Raw genomic sequence first — 16,180 nt, 5'->3', positions numbered from 1 at the left:
TCCTCCCCTCTACCCCCCATGAGGCATTTATTCAGATCCTCGGTCTTCAAAATGTAGAATGTGGGACAACAATCGGGTGATCTCTAGCCTCGCTGGTTTCAGAGCACATGGGAAGATGAATAAAATGTCATGCAGACGAAACCACTGGTTTAACCTTCGGGCCTAATCATCCAGGAGACCCTAAGAAAACATTCAGGTGCAGGCATCTGAGTCCTGGTCAGGCAATGAGATTCTTGCCACAATAAGGCGGGAGAATATAAACAAATGACTGAGTCTATAAGCAGCACCCATAGACATGCGCACCAGGGATCAGACAGCCGAAACGTCCACATGATGGAACACAGGGCTAGTTTAGTTGAACTTTCTGGTTGTGATGAGGAGCACTCATCAGCCCTATGTATTGATCACCTAACCTCAGACTATGGCTCTCATTACGAACCTGGCGGTCTCATTACCGCCAGGTTCGTGGTGGCGGTCTGAGCACCATATTATGAACACGTCGGTCACGTCGCGGTCGGACCACCAGCACCACCAGGATTAGTCATCCCGGTGGTCATGGTGGTCCTAATCCGCCAGGGTAGCTCTGCAATCACCTAACCTCAGACTATGGCCCTCATTACGAACCTGGTCTCATGACCGCCAGGTTCGTGGTGGCGGTCCGAGCACCATATTATGAACGTGACAGTCATTCATTCAGGTCGGGCCACCAGCACCACCAGGATTAGTCATCCCGGTGGTCTTGGTGGTCCTAATCTGCCAGGGTAGCGCTGCAAGCAGCACTGCCTTGGGGATTACGGCTTCGCTCTCCGCCAGCAATTTCACAGCGGTAGCATCGCCATGAAAAGGCTGGTGGGAAACGGGTGCAGGGGGGCCCCTGCACTGCCCCGCCCTGGCCAGCACCATCGCAATGTTCACTGTCTGATTTGCAGATGTTGAACATTGCGAGGGTGCTGGTGCACCCTGTGCACTACAGAATTTCCTCCGGCTCTAGTATGAGCCAGAGACAATGCTGTAGGCTGTTTCTCGCTGGGCCAGCGGGAAACTCGTAATGGACCCGGCGGGGAGGTAGCCACAATGGCGGCAACCTCCTGGAAGGAATTTTGGCAGATGGGCTTTTCCATCTGCTGAAATCGTAATGAGGCTCAAATTCTCCCGGGGGAAGGAGCCATGATCTGAGGTTTCCATGTTGTGCATTTAACACAATGCCAACTGACACAGAAGGTCAGACTCCAGAGCATACAACAGGGCACCCAACCTACCAGCCAAAGTGCTCCCAAAATACCTCTACATGACTCAGACTACAGCACTCATTTACCAGTTCCTGACTGGCAACTCCTACTCAACACAAGGGACCAAGAAGGAAAAGCCTTGAGGTGATTTTCTCAGGATCAGTCGACTGCCTCTGACTGTTAGACGACATTTCGGTTACATCCTCAGCCATGTTTAAAAAATAGCAACACATGTTGTTGGGGGACATGTTTTAATGCAACCATCATCGAAAAAGGTGACAGTAGTACAACTTTCATTGAAATAAACACATGCCTATAGTAAGGAGTCATTGATATAGCTGCAGAACGAATGATGTAGGAACAAAGTTTAATATTAGGTTTAAGCATAAGCAATTAAATTAAACACAGGGGAGGTTAGAGCAGCCAATACGTATATCCCCCCCCCAAACACTTGCATTGGTTAAAAAAAAAAATGAGATGGATATTGCGGCTTGGGGCAAGACTGAATGTTGGACAGTAGGACGGAGCATTGCAGGAGAAACTATAGTTTAAGTATCTACCTACAATCCACAGGGCGAGGATGGACAAGTTACCACCTCCCCTCCTATCTCGCTAAAAATACAGCTAAATCCAAGTCCGGCCATGCCACCCAATGCAGTTGATTAATGAAGCCATCTTGGAAATGGCACCCAGTGACCAGAAGAGCCTTGAACAAGTGTCCAAAATCACCAGAACATCAGCAGATACACCAAAGATGACTTAAGCCAAATGAAAGCAAACAGTTATCATTACAGCTTTCTATGATAAGCACGAGTTCTCTTCAAACTGGGATATTTCTTTAGTCCTAGCTTAACACATACTGGTTGATGAGCAAGAGGAGAGGAGCACAAGCCTTGGTTCCTCTCAAAGTATATATCCACTAGCTACTTTCGAGCTCTTTCTTAATCCCATTTTTAGCCATGAAGAGATGACAGAAGGCTATCTTCAGCGTACCTTCTTGTTGACTGAACTTTTTAATTTTTTTTTTTTTTATTGAAATTGTGGGACACCCTTAGGAAAACATGACTAAGAAGTTCTGGGCTCTGGTGTATGACTCAAAGAAAGTTGACAGAGTGGCGATATTTATGTTCCCAACAGACCTCAGCCTGCTCGGGCCTCTCCAAAGAACACCAGCAAGTTTGCACAGATGTCTGCTGGGACGGACAAATGCCGCCGGTGTGGTAAATCTGTTTATGCTGCAGAGAAAGTCATGGGCGGAGGATTGGTGAGTAAATGTTTTCCATTCTTGGTAACCTAAATCTTTTTAAAAATATCATTAAAAGCTGTGTCAGACACTGAATCTATTGGACAATCGAGACGATGCTGTGTCAATGACCCCCAAGAGATGAACAGGTTGTGCTGCCGACATTGTTCTAGAGTTGGTGGCATGTCCAACTGATCCAGTGACTTACACATTTTCTGGGTTAATTCAGGAGAAGTAAATGTCTGATAAAACCATTGTAGGATCGCACCTATGCCACTGTTGCACGTGATCCTACAGGTCCAGTGACGAGGATCTTAGTAACCAAGGTGATGCTCCATGTAACCCCTGCAGGATCTTCTCAGAATGATCAAGACTGTACCATTTCCAAGTTTAGTCCCAGGGATGAGTGAGAGTCCTACAGGTCCAGTGGCAGATACATCTCATGGTGGTGGTGATGAATGATGGTCAAGGAGTGAACCAACAAACAATGGCACTACATATCCACATGCTTAATATATTACAGAAAAAATAAATTTATAGGTGCTTTTAAGTGGTTGTAAGAAGTCAGAGGTAGCAGTTGGAAGAGTTAATGTACCAGATTCACTCGCAGTATGACGCGATGAAGTTGAAGAACAGGTCTATATGTCTGGTTCTTGAAAATGTAAAGACAAAAATGTAAGGGCCTGATCTAAGAAACTTTTCTTGCACCCCTTAGAGACCCCCTAACACCACCATGTGTGCGCCATATCCAAGATACGACGCACCATGAGTGTAGTTAGGGAACTAGCATCAGAATTTTTGACACTAGTTTGGAGCTTTGCAAGATTAGCATCAAAAGGCTTTACACAAATGTTGCGAGGCCCATTGTAATCAATGGTGTGCCTCCTTTCAACACCTGCTCTGAGCAGGTGGTAGAGGTGCAGAAAAAATGATGCAAAGAACTCACTTAGATTTCTTTGTGCCATTTTTCCGGCCTCCGCTAACAGGGGAACCCCTTTGCATACATTATGCCTGCATGCAAAGCGCCACGTTGTAAAGTTGGCACAGCGATTTTGGCCTCATTGGGCCATATTAGCGTAAAAAAAATGATGCTAATGTGGCACAAGGTGGCGCTAGGGGCTCTTACATCTGCCCCTAAATGTTTTCCAGAAAAAATAAGAGTTACGGACAAATAACTGTTGATTTAATGAGACGTTCAGGCCCATATTTATACTTTTTGACGCTAAACTGCGCTAACGCAGTTTAGCGTCAAAAAGTTTTGCGCCGGCTAACGCCATTCTGAAGCGCCATGCGGGCGCCGTATTTATTGAATGGCGTTAGCCGGCGCAAGCAGACCGGCGCTGCCTGGTGTGCGCGAGAAAAACCACGTACACCAGGCAGCGCCGGCGTAGGGGGAAAATGGCGCATGGGCGTCTTAAAATGGGGCAAGTCAGGTTACGTCGAAAAAATCGTCGTAACCCGACTTGCGCCATTTATTTTCGACGCCCATCCCCCATCAACATGACTCCTATCATTGTAAAGATAGGAGTCATGCCCCCTTGCCCAATGGCCATGCCCAGGGGACTTCTGTCCCCTGGGCATGGTCATTGGGCATAGTGGCATGTAGGGGGGCACAAATCAGGCCCCCCTATGCCAAAAAAAATTATTAAAAAAAAATAAAAAAATACTTACCTGAATGTCCCTGGGGTGGGTCCCTCCAGCCTTGGGTGTCCTCCTGGGGTGGGCAAGGGTGGCAGGGGGGGTCCCTGGGGGCAGGGGAGGGCACTCTGGGCTCATTTTGAGCCCACTTGTCCCTTAACGCCATGCCTGACCCAGGCGTTAAAAAGCGGCGCAAATGCGCCGTTTTTAGCCACGCCCACTCCCGGGCGTCTCTTTTGCCCGGGAGTATAAATACCACGTAAAGGCCTGGGAGTCATTTTTTAGACGGGAACGCCTCCCTTGCATATCATTAACGCAAGGAAGGGGTTCACGCTAAAAAATGACGCACATTCCGGGAACTTTGGCGCTATTCGCCTCTAACGCCATAGTATAAATATGGCGTTAGTTGGCGTTAGTTTAGCGTCGAATTTGCGTCGAAAAAAACGACGCAAATTCGGCGCAAACGGAGTATAAATAAGGCCCTCAGTATTTATGGAAGACTTTCCACCCTGGCCCTTTTTTTCAAACTTTTGTGCCGTTTCTTCTTCCTGTTGGGGTGGGTTTGTCTCTCGGGCACTCACACACTTCCCCATTTCTCCACTTTCACTTTCTCACAGACATCTATCAGACTCCTGGACAATGTTCACTGCGAAAGATAACTTTTTACTGCTGTTCAGTTAGCTTTCTCTTAGTCCTTCCTGTTTCCTCATCCATTGAGTACAGAAGACAACCTCTCAACGGAAAGAAACAGGGATGCTTCCTGGCACCACTGTTAGTCTATCACGTGGCAATCATGGACACACATCTTGTATTAAGCAGATGGTATGACGGGTAAGTTAGGGCCCAGATGATGGTTTGTGTGCACAATGCAAAAGATCCTGTACTACTCAAGAGAACTGGGCTTGGCGGCTCAGAGGCTATCAGATAATTTGAATGTCTATTGTAGTGCAAGTTGACTATCTTTAAATGTGAACAAAACCAACATTACGGTCTATCATGTACTTGGTGCTTCGAAAGCTGAATGAACCCCTGAGCAAGTAATGTAGTATACATTTCTTGGGGTAAGGTTCGAGGCCAAAGGAGGCCCATTGACACATGTATCTGTTGGAAAAATAAAAAAAATAAAAGCTAGATCAAATTTGCTGATTTTTCCACTCTGTCAGTTGGCAATAGATATAAAAAATGTTCAAGGATATTTCCGATTTTAAAGGTGGCCAAGACAAAGTTGATTCCAAAAGTCACTTTTCCTTTAAATATACCACCTATTTAGATTTAAGTTAATGTTAGGCAGATCACACCTTATTTAATTTTCCACAGTCATTTTCACAAGTAAAGATACAGCCTGAACTTTGTCTTTTAAGGCAAAATAGAGTCGATGAAGGTTACTACTTAAAAACCTGGGTTAAAGTTAAGGTAGCAAGGCAAAGTAGTTTAGCGAAAGTCCCTGGGCTGGGCCAAGGTGAATAACATGTACAAAGCGGATTGGATTCTTGGGCCAAGCCTGTTAAAAACAATCCCTGGACTCCCTCAGGATTAGATCTGTTGGGCACTCTGTTACTGAATCTCAATTTAAAATAAAAAAAATAGCTGGAGGTTAAGCAGATGTGTTTCAGAGAAGATAAATTGGAGCTGGCTGAACAAACATGCCAAATACGTTCTTCAGTCATATGCCTATAATAAAGCGAGTAGCTTCGTATATGGTGTGTTCCCCTTGCATTATAAAATGAAATGTATGCAAGTAAAATTCGGATTGACAAATATAGAAGAATTCATGAGACCATGACTGGGCAGGGGGTGATACAGGATGCAGCATGTGTAGCTAAATAACAAACTTTGATTCATTTAGTTTGCACCTGTCCTTCTCTATGACATCTTGGGAGAATGTGGTTATGGCCTATGTTTATCACACTATGGGCCTAATTAAGACTTTGGAGGACGGGAAAGCCCATCCGCCAAACTCCCAACAGGGTGGCCACCACCATTGTGGCGACTACTTCGCCGGAGTTATTAACAGGTTCCTGTTAGGTCGGCAGGCGGAAACCTCAGTTTCCACCCGCCGACCTAGCGGGTAACAGGCTACAGCATTGTCTCCAGCTCGTAATCGAGTCGGCAGCAATGCTGTAGCCCGCAGGGTGCACCAGCACCCTCGTAATATTAACTGTCTGCAAACCAGGCAGTTATTGCGATGATGCTGGGCAGGGGGGCCCCTCTGCAGCTGTTCTCCAGCAACGTTTTCATGGTGCTGTTACCGGCTGCTGCAGAACAAGGTTGTAATCTGCAGGGCAGCACTGAATGCAGCACTGTCCTGGCGGATTACGATCTCTGCCACCGCTAGGCCGTCGAGATCATGGATCCTGGCAAAACCCTGGCGGTCTGACCACCAAGGTTTTGATGTGGCCGTCGGACAACTGCAACTGCAGCAGCCCTGACCTCCACCACGAGTGTGGCGGTCTGGAGACCGCCACACTCGTAATGAGGCCCTATGTGTCCTATAGGAATAGCAATAGAAAGGTTTTTTAAAGGAGGGGCACCGCAATTGTCAGTAGGGTTTATGAAGTTTTTAACAGCAGGCAGGGGCGGCTTCTCCGTTAGGGCGGAGGAGCATCGCCCCCCCCCCCCCCCCCCAGCAGCAGAAGCTGCAAACCTTTCATAACAAGGGGATAATAAACTATGTTTAATATCCCTTCATTGTAAAAGGGGCGGGGCATCTCGGATGACGAGCAGTAAGGGGAGTGCACTGTGCACTCCCCTCAGAGCGCATGTGTGTTTGGCCGGCCGTCTCAGGACGGCCAAACACACATGCACGGTAGGCTCTCTCCAGCCCAGAAACACAGTGTCCGGGCAGGAGAGAGCATGCACAGGCTCCCAGCCAATTCTGACGCTGCTTTGAGCAGCGTCAGCATTGGCCACAGGGCAGGCTGGGAGCTTGTGCCTGCAGCCTGCGACGGAGGAGAGGAGCGGTGCAGCGAGGAAAGTTTTTATTTAATTTATTTTTTTAATTACATTTTGGAACCCCTCCCACCCCCCTGCCCACCGCACCCGCTCATTATGAGCGAAGCGAGCCGCAACTGACAGCAGGCAGAAAAATTATTTAAGTAAATTGCTAGGAGGATTAGATCTGTGTGGTATCTTTGCTATGGTATTAGTTTGTTAATGTTGAGTCACACCAGCCGTTTTCAGCATTTAAACGTGAACAGTTTTGTAGTCACGAACTGCGGTGAACATGCTCTCATTTCTATAATAAGGGCCGGTTGTGTACGGTTTTTACATGTCAGGGTGATTTTTATTTTAATGGAATTTTTAAATGGTTTTAATTACCTAACCTAATAAATACATTCAAAACTGATTAAAGTCAAAGTTGAAGACAAACTAGCTGAATCCACTGTTATCCCTTCCATGTCAGGTGATGACAAAAAGGGAACTTTATACATCCATAAGCGTGTTTTCATGTTTTGCTCACGTAGACAGTTTTTTTTTCTTTTCAGCCTTGGCATAAAACATGCTTCAGATGTGCATTCTGCGGTAAAAGCTTGGATTCGACAACAGTGACGGAGAAGGATGGAGAGATATACTGTAAAGGTCAGAGCCAACTGAAAATTATCTAATTTTAATGAGAAGCAAAAAAAAAAAAAAAACTACTAGAATCTGTTTTGTGTTTTAGTATCTGCTGATGAGAGTCCCTGGTTGTAGGCCTTACTTCACTTGTATCAACAATACAAAGGATCCTGGGACAAAAATTTGCATAATTTTTGTTTGCCATTTTGTGCTCAATTGTGGATGTTTTATAACATCTATATGCCTTTACCTTTGCGGGATGGCTACCTACCTACTCACATTTGAACTTATCCGTGGCCATATGCAGACATCGCCTGTGTAACGCTACACATGGTTTGCCCCATTCATATCATCAACTTCCACACAAATGCACAGGTCCTCTCAAAAACAAGAGTTTAGTTTACGCCAAACACAAGTACAGTTAAAACACAGAAAATCCGCCTGTTAACAAAAAAAAGTAGTTGTAGAAACAGGATGCACAGCTTGTTCCTGTGTACATGCCAATTGTAATACAATACAGAGAGGCCAGCAAAAAATTGGACATACTGGATATAATTATTTTCCAATTATTTTAAATACTTTCCAATGCTTTCTTTCCATTGCAGCCATGACTTTGTAGGACACATTTTCAACTGCATAGATTTGGTTGCAGTAAAAGTGTGTTTTTAGTCACATAAGTGGGTTATACCTGTTAAGTATGTAACACTTGCACTGTGAGTGATGAGGGAAGACCGTCTCTGGCGAGGATTCCTTCTCCAAGACTGCAGATAAACTTACTTTTTTTAGCAACTGAAATGCAAGCATTAATTTGCACCATTCTAGTCTCAGAAAAGAACCTTTGTACTTGCCTCCACCTTAAAGAATGCCGGCTTGTGGCCCACACAACAGGCTCTCTATCTAGCCATACTTTATGCTGACAACCACTAAATAACTTCTGGTCTGGAATCTTTAATACATGCCGCTGGCAAAAATCATACGGGTTGCTCCACTCTACCACAGAGAACGTGCCCATCAGTGTCATACCCAATTCCCACAAGCTTCCCTGACAGCAAATGCACCAACCTTCTTGACCACTAGCAGGTGGCTGAAGCAGTATCGATGCTTTAAGAACATCCTTTCATACCTCAACCACCGCCTCGCCTTCCACGCACCCACCAGACAACTCCGCTCCGCTCACCTGGCCCTGACCACCATCCCACGGATCCGCAAGACCACAGCGGGAGGAAGATCCTTCTCCTACCTCGCCGCTAAAAACCTGGAACTCTCTTCCTCTTCATCTCAGGCAATCTCCCTCTCCGCCTCGATTCAGGAAGGACCTCAAAACCTGGCTCTGTGACTGAACTGGCCATCCAGCGCTTCGACTAAGCCGCAGAACCTCCCCACCACCCCCCTCAAGGCCTTGAGACCCGAACAGGTGTTTAGACACGTTCTACAAGATTCATTGATCTCAGTCCAAAGCGCAATCAGTAAACTGTTTGCCAGAGCCTGCCAAAACACATCCATAAACTGCGAGGTATATTGAGATCCATCCAAAAGTACAGTAAATTAACAAACTCTGTGTATATATCTAAAGACTTGTGAGATTCTCAAATTCTCAAAGTAAATCGTAAATGCCCTCCCCTTATTTTATAGCTATGTTGAATATAAATTTACAGTGTATTTAAAATCACAGATTAGTACAGAAACTTATTAGAACCAGTCAGAGTCACAGAACACAACAGTAGTCCTGGGAAAAAAATGTGAATTCCAAGTTACTCAAATCCCATTTATTTGTACTACTGCCTCAACATCTTAAATATATCTCTACACTGCTCATAACGTTTACATATGTAATTCTTGTGGTTTGTACTTCTAAGTAGTACATATTTGAAATACTTCTAATTTCACCTTACACTTCTCTCCCTTTTTATCAGTGCTATGGAATATGTCGCTATAGTGAAATTTAATATTAATGCTCTGTTTTCCATTTGCAGTTTGCTACGCTAAGAACTTTGGACCCAAAGGCATTGGATTCGGTGGCCTCACACAAGTGGAACAGAAGGAGTCTTAAGCTGTACAAAAAGCAGAGTGCAGTACATTTTCAGACACAATTAGGACTTTAACATGAAAAAGTGGAGCAAAGGCTGTGGAGTTTGAATCTCTCCAGAATTACCACTACTCTGTTCTCAAAGATTTTGTCAGAATGATGTAGTACTGCGTTGTAGCCCACATTTAACTCAATAAATATGTCTCACTGTGATTAGAACCAGCATACCCATGGACATGCGAGTGGGATTCACTCTGTTCAGAATCAGGAAAAAAATAAAACCTTGATTTTAAACTTTTAGATAATTTGTTCTAGTGGTGTTTTTTATCTCCAAGGAGAGGATACTGGGCAGCGCCAAGAGAATCATTGCGAGTTAACGTTTCACACTTTACAAATGGTCATTTAGTTATAATAATAATCATAATTCAGCCCCAAAAAACAGTGCATCATATCCGAGGTGCAAAAGGAAAGGAAATTACAAGTTCACTGAAAGTGAATATACCAGAGGCAATGGCATTACTCTAGGATGCCATTGCTATAAACTTGAAATAAACTGTTAATACTTTGGGGGGAAGGGATGTACTGAAAGCATGGTTAAATTTTATAGCGATTTCATACAAAATTCCATACCTGCTTAGTCAGTCAAGGTAAGGGATATCCTAAGAGGTTTTACATTTTATAAAACGCTGCAAGCCTAGTGCATTAACTCCCAAATAGACTTCTATCATTAAACCAAGCTTTGCTATACGGCTGTTGCTTCCTTGGTTGACAGGCACCACATTTAACAGTACACAAATTATTGGAATGAATTTCAACAGTGTGGTATGGCAGAAGTACATTTAAATATATTTTTACTAAAACTCTTCAGAAGGGCAGCTCAAAATATTTTTTGAACTACCCACAACACTGTGAGCATCTCTCATGTGACCACTGTATCATGTCAGAACTTCTGAAAGAGCACTCATTTGCTATTGGTGGTACGAATGGAAAAAATAATAAATATACACCGTAGATGCTGCTTTCACATGAACCTCAAGGTTTCCATTTTTTTTATGAGCACCTCCATTTACAGACAACCTCAGGGAGACGGCTGCAGCTTTTAAGTGGTTGGAAGCAACTTCTTATGGTAAGCTGTGTGTGAACCGAGGAGGGAGGACAATGGTGGTTCAACCCACGTTGACACAACAAGGATCATTGCCATGGGGGACTGGTGCTCCTTGCATTTGATGCATGGTGGTGGAGGTGGAAAAAATATAAACAAATGTTTTTTTACCAATATATTGCAGGGCAGTTCCTTGAGATTATTGGGGTGGAGGCCTAATTTAGGATTTTTTTGTCTGCTTCAGACAGATTGATTTGTGGCCTCATCCACGTGTGAGGGAACTTGATTTACCATTCAAGTCTCCTGGTGGGCTCTGCTCAGGAAATCCACAAACCATTGCTCAGGAGGCAAATGCTATGTTAGAGAACCCAAAACTAAATCTGATTAGTCTTTCTTGACATTAGACAATAAACTGTTCCTCCTTGCTTTTGTGCAGTGCTTAGTTGTCAGGTTTTCTGTGTGAATTAACACAATCTTGCTAAATAGACGTTTCTGGAATTGCTGGAGCTCACAGTCTATTGCAGTCAACTCAGACACATGTGTTGAAGTGCCTGCTATGGAGTCTATTTCCACGGAATGGTCATCCCGGTCATGTGTGTATCTCAACCATGAATTAATGCGTCTCTGGTGTTGGTAAATTGAGGCTTCCTTTTCTCAAAAAGTCTGTGCAGTAATGTTTTGTTCCACCTTTGTAATTCATGCTGTACCCTCCAAGAAAAAAACACTAGATCCTTCCAAGATCCTGTTCCCTGCTAACATAGGCTCATTAAAAATCCTGAAGTGGACAACTCTATAGTTTGGTATTCATCGCCAGCAAGATGCCTGATGCCATCATCCTCAGCCACGTCATCACCATACTCACTCTAGTGAAGAGAAATTCAATTCTGAACTGCCACAATCCTCACTGTTAAGATAGGTTTTCGTCGTCACCAAACTAATAGTAGACGCTAAAAAATTCTGAATTTGAAGCAATTGACAAGCGATTTGTGCTCATTCATTGTGAAATCCAGGCTGTGCATCAATGATGTCTGTCCATAACAGCTACAATTTATGTCCTCCTTTCCCACCTTTAGACCTCGCTGATAGCATGTATTTTCTAAAAACCTAGGCAGGAGTAGCACCAAGAAACATTGAATAGGTAGCGTGTGCATAATAAATGCAATAAATGTATATGGATCTGGTATTTCTGAACTGAACTCACCGCCACGAGCCATTTGGATAGCCTGTTGTCGAAGATGCGATGCAACAACCGCTAGACATTTTGAAAAACTCTGGGTGCTTACTTTATGATAAATGGCATAACTTTGAAATGGTAGTGGTTGTTACTTGGACATCTTCTTGGATGCATTAGGAAAAATCTTTCCTCTGGTCCAAAGTAATCATGAATTACTTCCTCTGATGTGGTCAACTTTAAGTGTAAAGTCTTGATATGTTGTATATATTTGCGTAGGAGTGATAAGTTCATTGTAGCCCTGAGTGACCCTTCTTTCTTTGGTATGAGGAAGTGTTAAGAGCACTGCCCTTTTTCCTGATGTGATAAAGAATCCTTTGCTAGCAACCATATGGACAGTAATGAGTACCTCCCTTAATACAGGTGGTAAGTGTTAATTTTGCACATCTTCTGTAGATAATGATGAGGGCGATTATCAAATTCAGTGCAATATTTTTTGCCACATAGTTGCTCATTGATAAAAGGGTATTTTCCTCCAGTTGTCTGGAATACACTTTAATCTCTTTACTAGTGTGTTCGGGTCAGAGAGGGAGAAAGGAGATACCACAGGCACCTCTTGCCTTGGACCTCTGGCTCTTACGGAAGGCATGGATCTTTAGTACTGTGGACCTTTTTTTTTTTTTTTTTTAATAAAAATTTTTTATTGAGTTTTGAGAACATAACCACAAAATATTGCATGACCCGCAGTCAATAACACCATATGGAGCAGTATACAGACCGTGTTGATATGGCCACAGTGACAAAGTACAGATGAGAGTATACACAAAGCAAGATACACACTAGTAAGCACCCACGTCACCCTTGTTGACCCAACCACTTCCCCCCCACACTTGATCGTGCTTCTTTGGACATCCATGGGTCTCGTACACAGGTTTTTCTTGTTGGGCACACCAGTCAACCCCCCTCCGCCAAAGCGACAAGGTCAGAGAGATAGTATTTTTCCAATTGGCGGCAATGTTGCGCTTGGCTACCAGAAGTGCAATTCCCAGAAAGGACCTGTCTGCCCTCGATTCACCAGAACCCTATATTACCCCCAACAAAATCAGTAAGGGCAAGAGCTCCACTTCCCATCCCAAAACATCAGTCCGCTTTGTTACTACGTCTGTCTAGTAGGTCTGGATTTTGAAGGAGGACCACTCCATTTGAAAGACGTCTGCCAGAGCCTGCCTGCAACAAGGGCAAGGGGGGAAAGGTAGGATTCCCACCTGAAATTGTCGAGTTAGGACCAGATAGGCACAGTGGCAGAAGTATGGCTGTATCAGACACAGCATGGAGGAGATAGTGAGGACCCCAGGAGCCATAAATGTGTCTCCCCAGTCCGCAATGTCTGTTGGGCCCAGCCATCCCTTCCAGCGAGTCCGGAGATGATCAAGTGACCCCCAGGGAGTTAATCTCTAGAGTACGGTAGGTTCTCCACCCTTGTTGAGTGCACCGACTAGGAGCTTGGCCTCTAGTGGACTGAATTCAGGGAGAGGGTCTTTATTGGTTGTGTGTCTGAAGAGTGTGGTATCTATAGACCTGCATATTTGTGAGTGTGTAAATACTTCAGAGGTCCTGGAAGGAGCGCATGTGGGTCCTGGTGCACACATCTCCAAGCAGGGTTATGGCAATGAGATCCCAGCACTTAAAGCCCTCCAAAGCCACCACTTCTCCAAGCCAATCTGCGTGCCAAATGGGGGTCCGTTGGGTGAGGCACCCTTCCCAAGGAGTGTGTTCGCCACGCTAGAAGGACTACCCTGGTCACTGTCGAAAAGCGACCGGGATCATGGAACCATGCAGCAAGGCCAGAATATGGGAGAACCCCAACGTCAACACCTCCAAACGGTAGGCTGGGTCAGACCACCCCCTAGTGAACCAGTCATTGACCACTAGCAGCTGGGAGGCAAGATGATATAAGTCATTCCCAAACCACCATCAAACGTCGACAGTGGGCCAGGGTCAGGTGGGACCTAGGTCGGCGCCAGAGGAAGGAGGTCACTGTTTTGTCTAGGCTCTGGAACCAGGCTTTTGAAATGGGGAAGTTCTGGGATACTTAAAGGAGTCTTGGCAAGATCATCATCTTGCATAAGGCCATACAAACCATCACATTTAGTGGAGGGTGCTGTCATTTATCGAGGTCGTCTTTTGCCTTCCTGGTTAGTGATTCCATGTTAATGGACCAGGTGAACTCCGGGGGAAGCACCACCAAGATGCACAGGCATCAGAAGCTGACATGTCATATGGGGATGGTCTCTTGCTAGCCAATGCAGTCTCGTCCTGGGCCCAATGGAACCAGCACCAATTTGGTCAGAATAACCCAGACACGGCTCTAAAATGGTGCAGTATGTGGAGACAGCAGGGACCACTAACAGCAGGGTCCATCAGGTAAAGGAGGACATCATCTGCATAAAACACAAACATACATCTGGGCATCGCATTAAGGAGATACACATGTGCTCCATAGCCAGTGTGAAGATGAGAGGACACAGGGGGCAGCCCCGTCGCATCCCCCTCCCATGTTGGAAAGTCTCATATAGCAACCTGTTCATGTGGACCCGTGCAGTGGTATTCATGTAGAGGATCTGGATTAACCTTCTGAAGAGGAGGTCAAAGCCGGCTCACTCCAGCATGCAGCCAAGATACACCCATTCCACTGAATAGAAGGCCTTTTCATAGTCAATAAAAAGCAGGGCCAGGTGCAGTGGGAGCCGGTGGCGACTGGCAAGATCTACATGAAGGCGATTGAGGCAGTGGCGCGTGTTGCAGGTCGGCATAAAGCCGCACTGATCCAGATGGATCAGAGTGGAAACAACCGCTTTAAGGCAAGTGGCATAAGGAGATAGGGCGGTAGTCCGCACAAGAGGTGGAGGGTGGCTGGTGCTTTGGGATCACCACTACGGTGGCTGCGTCCACTGCGAAGAGAAAAGCACTGTCCCGTTCTGCTTATTTATGGAGAGCAGTCCGGGACTCAGATCTTCCCTTAAGGGCATGAGAGTGGTGTTGGGATGGAGTTGGAGAAGTGATGCTGGTACTCACAGTCGACGTCTTCTTCGGATGGAATTCTAGAACCTGAGGTTCGCTGTCTCATACTCTGATTACAAGCTTGGCTCCGGGCTGAAACGGACTGCTAAGAGTTCTGCTTCTTTTTTCCTCCTCGATGGAGCGCTCCCTCAACACTCAATTGGTATCCTCCCCTTGCCCAGTGCCATGGTGCATTGAGCGAAACACCCTTCTTGGGGTGAAAGGAGAGACAGGCTGCGCTGGAGGTCTCATCGTGCTCCAGGGACAGACAGGGTGCACACCTGATAGCGGTCTTTTCAAGGGTACTTCGCTCTATGTTGTGGGAAGTACTGGAAAGGGGTACTTTCCATTACAATGAACTCATTTTTGAGGATCAAAGGTGTAGGTAGAAAGCCTTAAGGGGTGTGGACCGTGAAGGGGGTGGGGGGGAGAGCATAAACCAGTCACAGAGCTTGACAGAAGTCACGACAACGCTGAAGACTGTGCAGACGGTATCTTTTTTCCTGCTGGTATGGAGAAGTTTGAAGACAACTGAGGATGAACACAGAGAGTCAGCAACTCTGACCTCTGTTCAAACACGGCCAAACCTGACAGTTATAAAAAAAACAATCTAACAATGGAGCTGATGGCCATGCGCATTACCAGTAATAGGTGGAGTCACTAAACCTCATGACTCGAAGTATACTTCAAAGAAAAACAAGTTGTACACATCCAAGCCCAACATCAGAAAGCAGGAGTATGTGAAGCATGTGCATCTACAGCTACAATTGCCACAACCACTTAACAACATAACATTAACTGGAGCCTAGTGGTCCTCCATTTAATGTCGTAGTTTCCTATTACCTTGGTCCTTCTTTCAGAGCTTGTCAGCCTGTAGGAGGCAATACTTTTTTCTGGGTCAAGGCTGACTGAGTTGGTGGGCTGCATTGTCTGAGCTAGATGATGCTGAGGGTATGTGATCCATGTGCAGAGTCTGTATTAGACATTGTGGGCCTCTGTGGAGTAATGGGGTTTGGTACTGGCTCCAGCTCCAATATGGGATTCCTCTGGCTGGAATGGAGATGGGTTCCGGCCCTTCGCTTTCAAGTTAATTGAATAAACCACCTATTCTTTCAGCTCAAAACATTGCATTCATGAGCCAATATTGCATGTGATA

General features: G+C 45.3%; 1 protein-coding gene across 1 annotated transcript in view; it reads left to right on the top strand.

Annotated features, from left to right (window-relative positions):
- Nucleotides 1-9,996, top strand: part of CSRP3 (cysteine and glycine rich protein 3) — a 34,284-nt gene extending 24,288 nt beyond the window's left edge. Inside the window, exons 4-6 of the mRNA XM_069221912.1 lie at nucleotides 2,367-2,493; nucleotides 7,596-7,689; nucleotides 9,639-9,996. Coding sequence (XP_069078013.1) covers nucleotides 2,367-2,493; nucleotides 7,596-7,689; nucleotides 9,639-9,715 — 298 coding nt within the window. The 3' untranslated portion in view covers nucleotides 9,716-9,996. The remainder of the gene's footprint in view (nucleotides 1-2,366; nucleotides 2,494-7,595; nucleotides 7,690-9,638) is intronic.
- The last annotated feature ends 6,184 nt before the right edge of the window (nucleotides 9,997-16,180 follow it).

This window comes from Pleurodeles waltl, chromosome 3_1 (assembly GCF_031143425.1).
Source record: "Pleurodeles waltl isolate 20211129_DDA chromosome 3_1, aPleWal1.hap1.20221129, whole genome shotgun sequence".
Lineage (NCBI taxonomy): Eukaryota > Metazoa > Chordata > Amphibia > Caudata > Salamandridae > Pleurodeles > Pleurodeles waltl.
Note: the sequence above shows the minus strand (reverse complement) of the source record. Positions and strands in the feature narration are given on the sequence as shown.